General features: G+C 30.8%; 1 protein-coding gene across 1 annotated transcript; it reads right to left on the bottom strand.

The window, feature by feature from the left end:
• Window positions 1–9,390: 9,390 nt before the first annotated feature.
• On the bottom strand, window positions 9,391–13,105 carry Cdc50 (cell cycle control protein 50A). The gene is made up of 7 exons (XM_070634892.1): window positions 12,955–13,105; window positions 12,867–12,888; window positions 12,687–12,798; window positions 12,142–12,586; window positions 11,698–11,916; window positions 11,368–11,530; window positions 9,391–11,290 (listed from the first exon to the last, which is right to left on the bottom strand). The coding sequence occupies exons 1-7, from the start codon at window positions 13,007–13,009 to the stop codon at window positions 11,236–11,238; spliced, it is 1,071 nt and encodes a 356-aa protein (XP_070490993.1). The 5' UTR covers window positions 13,010–13,105; the 3' UTR covers window positions 9,391–11,235.
• Window positions 13,106–13,254: the final 149 nt, after the last annotated feature.

Below are 13,254 nucleotides of genomic sequence, written 5' to 3'. Positions count from 1 at the left end.
ATCAGAGCTCAAAAACAAAATCCATTTTGATGATAATTTGTTAAAAATGAACAGGTAATAAGCATAATGTCAATAATTTCATGAACAAAAAAAAAGAAATCCACGTTTTACCTCTAACATTTGTTAACTTGATTTACATTCTTCCTTTTTACATAGTTCATTTTTTATTGTGGATGGATTGTTCTTATTTCTGTCAGTTTGTCTGATTGTTTGCTAATTGTTTCGATTTTAATTCCGATTTATTCACGTTATAAGAACAATCCCGAACCCTGTAATGCCATCCTGGTACCATGTGAGGACACTCATTGTCTGTTAAGGAATGTATATCGAATAGCACAATTCGTACATTTTCATAATTCGCTGGTTGTACATATCAACTTCGAATCATGGCTTCTCTTCGTTTCCGTTTGAAACTGGCCCTATTACTGGCTAGCTCCTATCAATTTCCAATACCAAATGCAGCACTGGCTTTACCATCACCTCTTTCTAGGACTAATTTCGTGTCGATCCAAAATCTGCCATCACGCCAATCTGGTTGATGTCGATATTAAGGTTGCAATGTAATGTCCTAGTATACTAAACTCATGTTGATCTATTGCTTCTGCTGATTTATTATACAAAGGACATAGAAGCTTACTTCTCTAAAGTTCCAAATCCAACTGTTTTCCAAAATAGATAGTAGTATCTCGTCCCATTGTCTTTATATTGTTCCTTTTCACTAATATTTAGGATTCGACCAAGAACAGCTGATCTGTATTTCCTGCGTTTTAGATGAGCAGAACGACATATTTCGACTGTTTCTCACATTTCGTACAAGGCTGCAAATCTGCATCTTTTGCCTTTAGACATGCTGCTTTAGACGAACCCTTCCAATTCTTCTCAGTTCCTTCGTTAGCAAGTAAAATGCGCTTTCTACTCATATCCATGCTGACATCATCACTAGTCCTGGTTTGAAATAATTCACATAACAAAATAACAATAAAAGAAGAAAGAAAATGAAATGAAAATTTCGTTTGTAATGTGCTTCATCCTTGACATTTAAGTTCTTTTCACTTCGGGTTTTGAAATTTCAGTTCTTTTCTGTTGAAATAACGTTACTCTCTGTATGAATTATAAAAATGTTAAACAGATATGAATGAGACTTATTTTTCTGATAAAACAAAAAAACAGCGAGCAAAAAAATGTGCTGAGCACTTTGTTGGAAATATCATAAATATTTCTCTTCAAAGTCGTTGTATTAATTCATGCTGCTCATGAAACAATCATTTTTGTCGGGGATTTTTTTGTTGATTCTTGGAATTTTTTTTGGTTGTACGATGAAAGCTTTTTTATTGCTTGCTCGATAGTGAGATTTAGGAATATTTTATGAATGATGAAGAAATTTTTCCTTGTGGGTTGGACTTCTAGGGATTTTTGTCGGATCGATAATAAAGCTTGTTCATCTCACGCTAATCCCAGTAGGATTTAAAAAGATTATCACAAGCTAATATTTACTAGAGTTTAAATGGAAAATTTGTATCGATTAAAACTTTTATGTCCTTTAAGGATTTTATAGCTTTGTTTGTTGAGAGGAAGTGATGAATAAAATCTCTCAATTGATGTGTAAATAATGTTGTAGTAAATCTTGCAGTTACAAAGTTCATGTTGCATCCCGTTTGTAGATTTTTACTCAATTCATTGAGAGTTTGTTCTCATGTTTTACATGCTTGTCTTGTGACTTCATTCTCTTATGTATTTCAGTTTGTTGTTGTTGTACGCATGGAATTTTTGCAGATAAAATTAGTTTTAAATTTTGAATTAATGCTTGAAAGGCACACGACATTGAAATTTTTGAAAATAATGCTCCAGGCTAGCATGACTCTTGCCTCAGGTCAGATTCGATGAAATTCTGCTTCAGGTCAGAGTCAAATCAATCTGAAGCCGAATTTTTGATCATTTCTTCGCCATGTGCTTTTCAGATATCAAGGAGTAATTCTTAATTGGAATGAAAATGCCAAAACATTCCAGAACTGATTTAGATTTAAATGTTGAATTAAAATCGAATAACACAAATAATAATGAGTAATCGGTCAAAAATCTAACCCAATGCGGACGTGACTTTGCACATGCAAGATTCCCGCATCATTTTGGATTGATTATTCGATTTGTTCTCTTCGGCAAAGTATAATAGGAGTCCAATACAGGCGGCACTCTGACTTAATACTGGATTCCCGTATCATTTTTGATCAATTATCCGACTTGTGCTCTTCAGCAAAGTAAAAACAATGAGTAAGAGTTATTAGTTATGCAAGACAATTAGTTCAGAGAGTAAGCTTGAGGCAATTTGAAAAGTATCTTACTATTTTCATCCTTTCATAACCCTTTTAACAGATTTTGCAAATTTTAAATTGAGAGAAGGTTTGACTGAAACTAGTATCTATTTGGAAGTCAATTTGAAGCTATATGGAGTCAATTTAACATTCATTAGGGTTCCTTTTTTTTTGTTTCGTTAAAGAAAAAGTATTAGAATGAGCCCTAAATGTATGTCTCCAACCCTAACTTTCAAAATACAGAAACCTTCAGCCTTCATTCAACCTCAATCTCAAAATTGGCAACTATTTAGAATTTCATGAGCTGCATTAAAATCCCATAACCATCAATTCTATTAAAACTAACCTAACTTTAAACTTTGTAATAAGATAACAACCACAAGATTCATACCAATTCTTTTCCCCGAAAAACTTTTAATTGAAGATTTTTGTAAAACATTACGTTTTAAAAAGGTCACGTTTCTCACAGATTGTTAAACTTTAACTGAATAATCGCCCTTTTGTGACATTTTAAACATAATTGCTTCGAAAATTTCATTTAAGTTTTCCTACGTTTTGACATTTTACTTGAGTTTTTTGATATAACACATTTTTTTTGGGTTATTAAGAGCTTCTTGGGTGTCTATTGATTTATGTAAGGAGCTGTTTACAAAGTGCGGCTAACTATTAGGTTGCTTAGAGCTTTGTGATCCTTAATGTAGTCTTTCAGTGGATTGACTATTGATGAGTAATACAAACTGCATCTTATCAAATGCCAAATTCAATATAATACTTATGTAGATTGCTTAAGCATGACTATATCAAGTATTGCACATTCCATCGATTCACTTTCACAATTCACATCCAATTTGTTAAGCAAGTCTAACTCAGCTGATTTGCAGTTTCGGTCTTTGTCCCTTCATCAGGCAGCTAGAAATCAAATTATTCTAAATAGCCCGCCTGGTAAAGGAATCAAACGACGAAATGCTTTGACTTTATATGTCGTTACTGATCTCCAAAAAGTTGTTCGATGTTCGTTGCAAATAATTGAAGATAAGGGAGTCGTTGAGCAGTACTACAATATCGACACATATGTATGTATAAATTTATTATTAACCAAACACTTGGCAGTTAATAAAAAAAGATCTTACTGTGTTCTGTTCTATACTGTAAGTAGTTCACTGTTTAAATATTTATAGTCGAATGAATTGTTTAAAAGCTAATCATATCCTTTTATATTCTCACTTCACATTCACTCTCTCCCGAAAAAATAATTCTCAATAAGTTGATTCTTATTGTACGTACATGCTGAGTTATATTATATTTTATGTAGATATGCACATATACATATTATGTTTTATCTTACAGTTGACTCTCAGACTTAAAAATTATGTCGTCATTATCGTCACACTATGAGTGATAAGGAGGCATGAAACAACAAAAAAAAATACAGTAAATTATTAATAATTGTGAGTAAGACAAGCAAGCAAAATAAATCTATGAATAAATTTACCACAAAATGTGTTATATGCATTGACTCAGATAAAGCTTTTTGGCTTATTATTTTTCATAAACACACATGTTTTGGTTTGAATATAACCGGCAAACCACATAGAGAACTTGATTACTATCTTTGCGGGAATCTCTTGAGTAATATTTTTCTATTACTAAAAAAAGAGTTTTTTTTATGGATAAAAAGGATTCATAGGCATATATGAATATGATAAGTAGAATCTGCTAACATGAAAATGTGTTTTGGATTATTTGTGACACATCATAATTGTGAATCGTGCTAAAGTACAACGGATGTTGTGGATGACATATCATATTCTTCATCATTATTTCATACATTCATTGGGGTTTGTTCATAAGTGAGGTTAGCTTATGATTTTGATATTTTGAATTCAATATGGCTTGTTAATCCGGTGACTATTCAACTGGAACTTGCCATCAACTAGTTATAACGTATTTTTGACCACTCAGAAATCATCTAATGAAATCTTTAAAGAATCATGTAGCTATAGACAGCTTACTTATTAGCTCCTACATATAACAATATGACAGTATCCTTTAATTCATTTATGATGAGTGAATCCCAAATAACACAAGTTGGTTAATCGATCCAAAATCCGACAACAAACCGGCGTGACTATGATATGGATTTAATAAGAATTCAACATCAAATTAGAACCACACAGGCCTCGAGCAAGATTTTTGATTGATTAGATTCGACTGATTCGAGTTATTCGGTAATGCCATTACAGCCAATGATTTGAAAATACGTATCCTATCACAGATACGATTGTAAGAGAATATGAAAGCGATGTTGGTCAACTTATGGAGCATATAGTAAATTTGTCGTGGATCCCTCAATAATTGGGCATTAATTTTTATTTTTATTGCACATAATTATAAGTTCCACAGAATCTCAATTGTAGAAACTAAAGATAGTTGGACATTGTATTGCTGCAATTGCAATATAGAACGAAGAACACGTCCGCATTTCACAAGTTGTATTTCAAGTTCTAAGTATGTCAAATCCCATTACGATATTAGGATATAAACTAATTTCGTGATGCTTTTTGTCTAGTTTTGTGTCTAGTTGTCTAATGTCATGATGCAATTTGATGTCCTTAAAACTAGACGTATAACATGACAAATCAAGTCACGATATTAGTCATTATTAGAATAAGGTTAAGTTCTATAAAATACCAGTCAATTCGGTACCCGATCGCTAAGCTACAATCCAAATGATTCCTTACTCATCATACATAATTGACTAACCCCATTTGTTGATACTTTAAACTTCACAAAAGAGAATCCAAATGGATGAATTTTACAATGTAAATCTCTTTAAAGTTTGATTAGTTTTCTGGTCTATGCGGTTGTGACTTTAATGCTTGTTCAACGAGGATCTTAATGGGTTTTTCTGTGACATTTATGATAGATAAAGTTTTGACTATCTCTCTATTCGACATGTAGACATTATCTTGTTGAAAGTTAAGAGATTAAATTTTATGACAGACTCCTCAAAAATGTCTGCTTTACAATGGAATCATTTTCTGAATTGATATGGAATTTTTTGTTGAAAAAAAAACTCGTAAAAATCATACAAGTTTTGGGTAATTAAAGTTTTGCAGCCCTCAAATATTGCCTTTTATGATCATGATGGGATATTGAAAGCTTATCTATTGATATATGAGATTTTTTAGCGCATTTTTGAAACTTGTTTTCAAAAAGGTAGCTTAATAAATCACTTTGTCTGTTCGGCTGACGATAAAAACTTTTTATCTAGACATCGTAGAGAGCTCGGAATGGTTTTAAAAGATCAGTTCCATAAAGTTATTGCGGCCACGGGCATTTAAAAGTTTCAAATCAACGCATAAATGCTATAATTAACAATTTTTCATTTTCATATACAACAACAACACGTTTTTTCATTGTTTTGCAGTGTTTTTCAATGTTCTTCGATGTTTTAACAGTGTTTGCTTAAAAAAGTTTGAATTTTTTTTTACCGTTATGAGATTTAAATTATGAAAATCCGTTAAATTATGAAATTCTTAAAAATCTTCTAGGATGACTTGGAATTTACTGGACCTTGTTTTGCGGGTCTGAAGTCACCTGGATCCTACTGGATCTTGTTTTGTGGATCTGGAAGTGACCTGAATCCTACTGGATCTTGTTTTGTGGGTTTGGAATTGACCTTAATCCTACTGGATCTTGTTTTGTAGGTCTGGAAGTTAATTTTTAATCAATTACTGATCGCTGGGACAAAAATGCGCTTAAGTCCCTCGATCAATAACACGAGGACTTTTGTAATTTTTTTAATTCCTTTAATGAAATTCAATGTCTTTTATGTCATTTTGGCTGTTCAAAAAAATGCATATTGCTCACTAGAAAGCTGATCGAATTTCCAAATGACACATAATTGAGTCAGAGCCACAAAATTGTCAAGTGTCATAGCACCTCAAAACAGCACTGCGGTAATTTTCTTCAAAAAAATTTCAAAATTGAAATTCTAGAAGGATAAATAATTTAAGCTTAATTTTTATGCCGCATTTCAACGAAGGTCTGCTTTCAAAAAAATGGACATAGCATTATTAGACAGAATATAAAATAAGACGTTGAAATGGGATGAGAGTTGGGTAGATTGACATTATTACTTACTTCAAAAGCTTTTATCAATTTAAATTAAAGCTTTTGATCAAGAAAATTATTGAATTTTTTGAAAGAATTCACAAAATAAAGGAGAAATCCATAAAACTTTTATGAAGACATTAAAGTTAAAATCAATAAAATCAACTTCCTATACTCTTCAACGTTAACGAAGTTTGTATTAACAATTAAATCAACACACCTGATCTGCAATCAGCAATCCTTTTTTCTTTACGAAACAATCTAAAATTTACGACTCTATTCATTGCTTTCATTAAAACATTTTCCCACTCAAGTACACACTTTGCGGCATTAAGGTACTTTTATATATTTATTCCAGCTATAGAATTAAATCGACACATGCACACGTGTATTTCTCAACAAAATGATCTTGTTTTTCTTTTTTCTGAGAAGGATACAATAATACTATGTATGTTGGAGTGTGCCTCTCATGCCATCAAGAAATTAAATTTGTGATAATGAATTGAAGAATTTGTGAAGTTCTTTGGATGTTGTTGGAGGGGAAAAGAAGAAGTGACATGGAGGAAAGGCTTTCCGTTTAGAATTATTCTCGAGAACGAGACTGAGACTGAACTAGAAGGGAATTTTTGTTAAGATTGTTCTGTAGTCTAATACAATGATTAAAGCTATGCAATGAACAATATATAGAGTAAAAGGTTTAAGTGTGATTTGCCCCATGCTGCCTAGCAATTCCTTGTAGGACAGTAAGTAAGAGTCGTATGTTATTAAGAGGGTGTGGGTTCGAGTTCCACTAGGACTATGTTGTGTAAAATGTACCTTTCTACTTCTAGAACATTAAAAGTACTAAAGCTTTGATCAATTTCCCAGAGTCGGGGTGTCGAGGGTTAGCCAAATAGTAATATAGTATTCATAGATTCATGACTAAGAAAGCCAATATGCTGAGATTTGGAATCATATCACAGAGAGTTGAAGCTACAAAACGTATTGTTACTAAAAACAAGAATCTGGCAAATTTTACAACTCTTCATTAGCTGAATTCTATGCTTTAGCGAAGCTATGAATTCAAATGAAATGAACATCAAATGGTTCTTAGTTACAACAGTATCAAGAGAACTAAGATCGACAAGAAGTGAATACTTTAATACTTAAGACAGCTCATCTAATTAAGACACCAAATAATTTAATTATCTTTTAATAAAGTGACCATTAATTCTAATTCTACAAGCTCGTTAAACCCAAAAGAACTAAATTCTCACATTTCCCAATAGATTTACCCCAAAAGCCACAAAAACCCAAAATAAAGAATAACAAAAATAGAACAAAAGTAGAAAAAAACAAATCGGTTTGAGAATGCATGAAAAAGCCAAGAAAACCAATATTTTACAATTTTTAGGTCAAGAAAAAAGAATATCTATGCCTACATATACAACACTGTAGTAAGCTATTCGTGTGAAAATGGATGGATTGGATAAGTGAGTCACAAAAAAACTTTCCCCATCCATTTAAGAAGCTTTTTTTTCGGTTGAAAGGTTACAAAAATAAAAAAATTATATAATTAATCAAAATTAATTAATGACCTTAATAATATTATTTTGATTCATTACCTTTCGGTATGGATAAAAAAGTTTATAAATGCACGAAAAATTTCATTTTTTTTCTCTTTTCTTTTCAATTTAACATCGTATTTTTTTTAAATGAGTCCTTGCCGGAAAATACTTATCGATTTTTCCTCGAACAAATTCTTCTTTTTTTGCCGTATTTTCGATGTTGTTTCTTGCCTAATTAATCAACCTTTTTGTTACGTTCTAGTGATTTCTTCTCCATCTGACATTTCTTCTTGTTTAGTTAATCAGGATGATGAAAATTCTGCGGTCATTACAAACTTATCAACACTTACTATATCCAAACTTAAAATCACACAAAACTTTGGATTTACAATGTAAAACATTTTTGAATTTGTCCAGCATAAATCTATGAAAAATGTCAAGCACTTTTTAACATCGTAATAAATTTACGGTCATTAAATGCAATTTTCCGATGAACTTAACAAAACTTTCACTTCTAACGATTTTAAAATCATTTCGTATTTCAACCGTAAATATATAAATGTCGAAAGTCGTTGAAATTTTCTCACAGAAAATGAAAAGTCTTTTGACGAAATCAAAATCCACACGATATGAAATCGAGAGACACTTTTATGGGAATGATTTGAAAAAAGAAAAACTGAAAAGCTTTTTCCATAAAAAGTTTTTTTCTTTTACTTCTTTTTTCGAGTTCGTATAAAGGGCAAAAACGATGGATGAACAGCATAAGTTTCGCTTCTGCGTACCAGCGGTACCGATGACAAGAGAAAGCACATTCAATGATTGAAAGTTGAAAACTTCCGTGTAGCTTTTGTTTTGGACTGTTTTTTCTTCACATTGTTTGACATTTTGGCGCCTTATGATCTTTAGTCTACTTTGTATTACAATTGCATAGACAGCACAAAAGGCTTCAAGGCCTTTTCGTTCTTTTGCAGAATTTAAAGCTTCTTAGTGAAATTTAGACAATTTATCAAGTAACACAATGCGGCGAACTCAGCGTTTCACCTTAAAAATGGATCCAAATCAGCTATCACGATGATATCAGGCTACAAGGTTAATACAACGACGAAGCGTATACGGTGTGCTGTTATGATTGCCGACTTAATTTACCTTCCTATGCAATTCATGTAAACTTCAATATCCGCTGCTAATATATTCTAACCTCTTTTTATCGACATCGCACGGAAGTTTTAAAAGTTTACTCGTTACTTTTTCCTGAATGAAACATACAGCTTTCCCCATATCCAATATTTCTCGTCGTTAAATTTCTTTGAATGAATCACCAACTTTTTATCGTCATTGGGTGAAAAAAACGTGTAGTATAGGTGCGAAAGGATGAGAATATTTATTTTGAAGCTCACATAAGATTTAACATATGGTACTTTGCTGTTTTTGCTCCTTAGTTTTATTGAAATATGTTTTTTATTACTTTATTTTTACTTTAATTCTTTGTCATTTTTCATCTTCTTATACATTTAATCATTGATAATCTTCATATTCTATTTAATTCATATAATTTTTTTTTCAAGGACACTTAGTCATTAACATCTAATAATACATTCAACATACTTGTTGTCTTCTTTAAAGAAAATAACACTTTTATAGATGAATCATTCTTTTTAAATCTGATAAGTTAAGCATTATCATTATGCTGTATTATAATTTTTTTTTTGTAATAATCTGATATAAAGTTGATAATCCTATATTTAAGTGATAAAAACTACATCAAAGAATTTATAAATTGACTATAAACTTTATAGTTTGATTTAACGAAAATTGGTAACAAAATAAGTTTCTTAATAAATTATTATAGCCTTCAAAAAATATATAAATCACGTTGCTTACTAATACATTTTTTGAAAAAGTATTAGGTTTTGAAAAAAGATAACTTCTAATGTTCATATTTTCTATTGTAATAAGCTGTTAAAAATGTGAAATTTGAATTCAAATCAACGTAAACTTATAGTTTCTTTTCAAAATCTTCATATTTTCTTTCATCAATGCTTGCATGCAACATTATACTTTTTGAAAAATAATTGATATACATTATTAGATCAAAGCTATAAGCTGCAGTGCGCATAATATATGAAGGTATATTATTCTATTGTTACAAAGCATTTAAAATACAAAGTTGCAATGTTGTTGATATACAAATTACAATGTATTCATTCGTTAAAAGTTTTGAAGGAAAAGTCAAAATACTCTGATTCACTTGTATTAGATAATTGTAAACTCTAAATTTGTCAAAATACCTCAAATAAAATGAAAGTTGCAATTTATTATCGCAAAAGTTGTAAGAAAAGTTAAGGATCGAATCCTTCTGGTATAAAATCAATCCATGTGTTTGCTTTGAAAATATGATGACTTTTTTTTAATTTTTAAATTAAAACCTTAATTAATGACAGAAAACCACAAAAGTTTTTAGATTAAACTGACAATGATTCAAAAACTTTTTTTTATCAAAATTCTGAACAATTTTTATCGCAATTACTCACGTTTATCAAATTATGATGATGATTCGTGCTTTAAATTGTCATTTGCTTTTAATTCAATCAATTCATATTTAATCACAAAATATTACTAATAAGATTTTGAAACTTAACTGCTTACGAGAGCTATACTTGACAGAGTAATACAAGCAAGTGAATCATGACTTAAATCAGCCTCTAGGCGATTGATTTTTGTAGTTCTAATAGGTTTATTGACTTCTGGGTGTAACAAATCATAGATATATGCTTTAAAAGCCATAAGTCCAACAGATTAAACAAATTTCTAATTAAAAGTTCATCCATAGCTACCAAACATTAAAATTATTCTAACAAATTTAAACTTAAATTAGAATTGAAAAGTCCAGAAAATTTTTTTAATTACATAAATGAATCGAAAAACTATTTGGAACTAGTCTGAACTAATCTACCATATTCTGTTATACCATTTTTAAAACATCATGACCTTAATTTAACAAATTTAAGTCACGAAAAAAAAATAGATTTCCTCACGGAAAAAAGTTTTTCCTTTTTTTTATGCTGCAAAAACTTTTTTGGCATTGAATTTCATTCTGAATGATGTGTTGATAAATAAGTAAGAAATAAAAAGAAGTATAGGAACCATTTGTCTACTATGATATAACATTTTTAATGTGTTGTTGTAACTTTGCAGTAGTAGTAAATATTAAGAAATAATGACTTGTTCTATTTTATTATTTCCACTTGTTCCTGAATTATAGTTTAGGTATATGGAGTTCTTGGATTCGTATTTGATGATGTTGATGAATGTGCATGACTATAATAGACAAAATCAAATTGATTTTTTTTTATTGAAACCTATTTTCTATGCTTTAAATAATTGATTTATATTACCTTCGATACTTAAGATGAACAATAAGCAACACAATACCAAGTATGAAGCAAATACTACCAACTGCAATATAAGCATATCCTAAAAAGGAATTCTTTCCACCCAAAAACGAAGTGTTTGAGAGGATGAATAATTTCGTGCCATCAAATTGGGTTACGGGGTAGTCTGAATAAGGAACGAGAAAGTTATTAATTTTATGATTATGACTATGACTTGAAAATAAAATGAGATCAACCATAATGTGTAAATAAAATCGATAATTAGCAAAAACCGCATAACATTTTGTGGTGCTTGCTGGAATTGACAATTAGCAGATATTAAATGATACTTACTGTACTCAATAGTCAACACATATCGTCCTCTTGGCAATCCATCAGCAAAACGTCCCTCATGAAACACTCGACGATATAACTTTCTAAAGCTTGGCAAAGCAGCTGTACGCATCCAGACAATCAAATCTTCATTTTGTAGACCATTATTATTTTCATTTAATGGATCTAGTTCCCATAAATTCTTTCGCCATGCAATTGGTCGTCCCTTGTCTTTAAGTGCTGTAAATTAAATTAAAATTATAGAATCAGAATTTAATTATGATGACTTGCGGGCAAGAAATAAAGCTAGACTTTTGAAACTCATTAAATTTTAAAGTCACACCTAGTCCTTCTTCCCGTCCTTTAATTAATAATGACACATGACTGGCAGAATATGTATAGCAACGCCCTAACACGTTATCTAGACACAACAATCAGTCAACATGACAAGAAAGTAAAGCTTACCATCTCTCCAATTTGGTGGATTTCTGAACTTTATCTGTTTGTCACTTGGCCATGCAATCCCAGTGTTATTAGAGAGCACTGGACCGAGAGCATCTGATCGAACTGTTAGAGTATCATTAAACAGCGAATTAGCTATAGCACCGCAAGGAACAATAACTCTGCCATTAATATCTCTGTCAAATGGTGAACAGTCAGTTGGTTCTCCACCAAATTCACCCAAAAGTTGATTGTCATCACGCGATTTCACATATCGTCGATGATTCTGATAATAATTTGTTAATCCATAATACATAAAGACATTCTTCTTAAAGTCAGTATTTAAGTTAAATGCAACTTCACAATAACATTTCTCCGAAGTATTTGGATTATCCTGAAGAAATTTCGCACATGTCATGTCACCCTGGGTCCTATTACAATGAGTATAGTTGATAACATGCTCTTGAACCTGTGAAAGTAATACATGAATGATTATTTTTTGTTGATATAATTTTCACACATTTTAAGCATATCTCAATGAATTCCCATAAATAAACTGTATGACTCACACTATTTGAGAAATATAGCAAGATAATTCCAACAGGTATGAATGCAATTCCAATTATGAAGAATGTTGGTAAAACAGTTCCAGCAGTAAGTATTGGTTGCCATGAAGGTAATCTGTGCGAGAATATACGAAAATCAATATTGCCATAATGAAAAATTAATTTCTATTGATGGTGACATACCTTTGTTGCTTAAAATTCGAGTCTATACGGGCCAAAAATCATGATTATTTAATTGGATTTGGATAATTAATATTGTTAACTAACTTACCTGATGGTCGCTTGGATTTTACCTGGACTCCTTGGTCCACTTCCGCGATATTCATTATTTTTACAAAAAATCTTTTACTTCTCACAGAAAAAACAATAAACAGAACCGAATTGGGTAAATTTTTCAAAAATATTTCAACCGTTAATGATTTTCAATCTGCAGATAGTGAAAATAACATATTAGAACACTTTAAACTAATATTTACACCTTAAAAATGCTCAAAATGTGTAGCTGTTTCTTGTTAAAGTAATTTGATATCATTATCGTTTACTTTATCTTTGTGTACGATGAGTAAAAGCA

The sequence above is a fragment of the Chironomus tepperi genome, unplaced genomic scaffold (assembly GCF_022539635.2).
Source record: "Chironomus tepperi strain 1889 unplaced genomic scaffold, CSIRO-AGI_Ctep_v1 contig_85, whole genome shotgun sequence".
NCBI lineage: Eukaryota > Metazoa > Arthropoda > Insecta > Diptera > Chironomidae > Chironomus > Chironomus tepperi.
Note: the sequence above shows the minus strand (reverse complement) of the source record. Positions and strands in the feature narration are given on the sequence as shown.

What these genes read in the sequence shown, in the direction of transcription:
- Cdc50 (XM_070634892.1), bottom strand. Translation starts at nt 13,009, where the DNA reads ATGAATATCGCGGAAGTGGACCAAGGAGTCCAGGTAAAATCCAAGCGA. An exon ending in TGCTATATTTCTCAAATAGT is followed by an intron (nt 12,587 to 12,686) that starts GTGAGTCATACA and finishes TTACTTTCACAG; the next exon opens with GTTCAAGAGCATGTTATCAA. An exon ending in GTTCATCTTAAGTATCGAAG is followed by an intron (nt 11,291 to 11,367) that starts GTAATATAAATC and finishes TGTCTATTATAG; the next exon opens with TCATGCACATTCATCAACAT.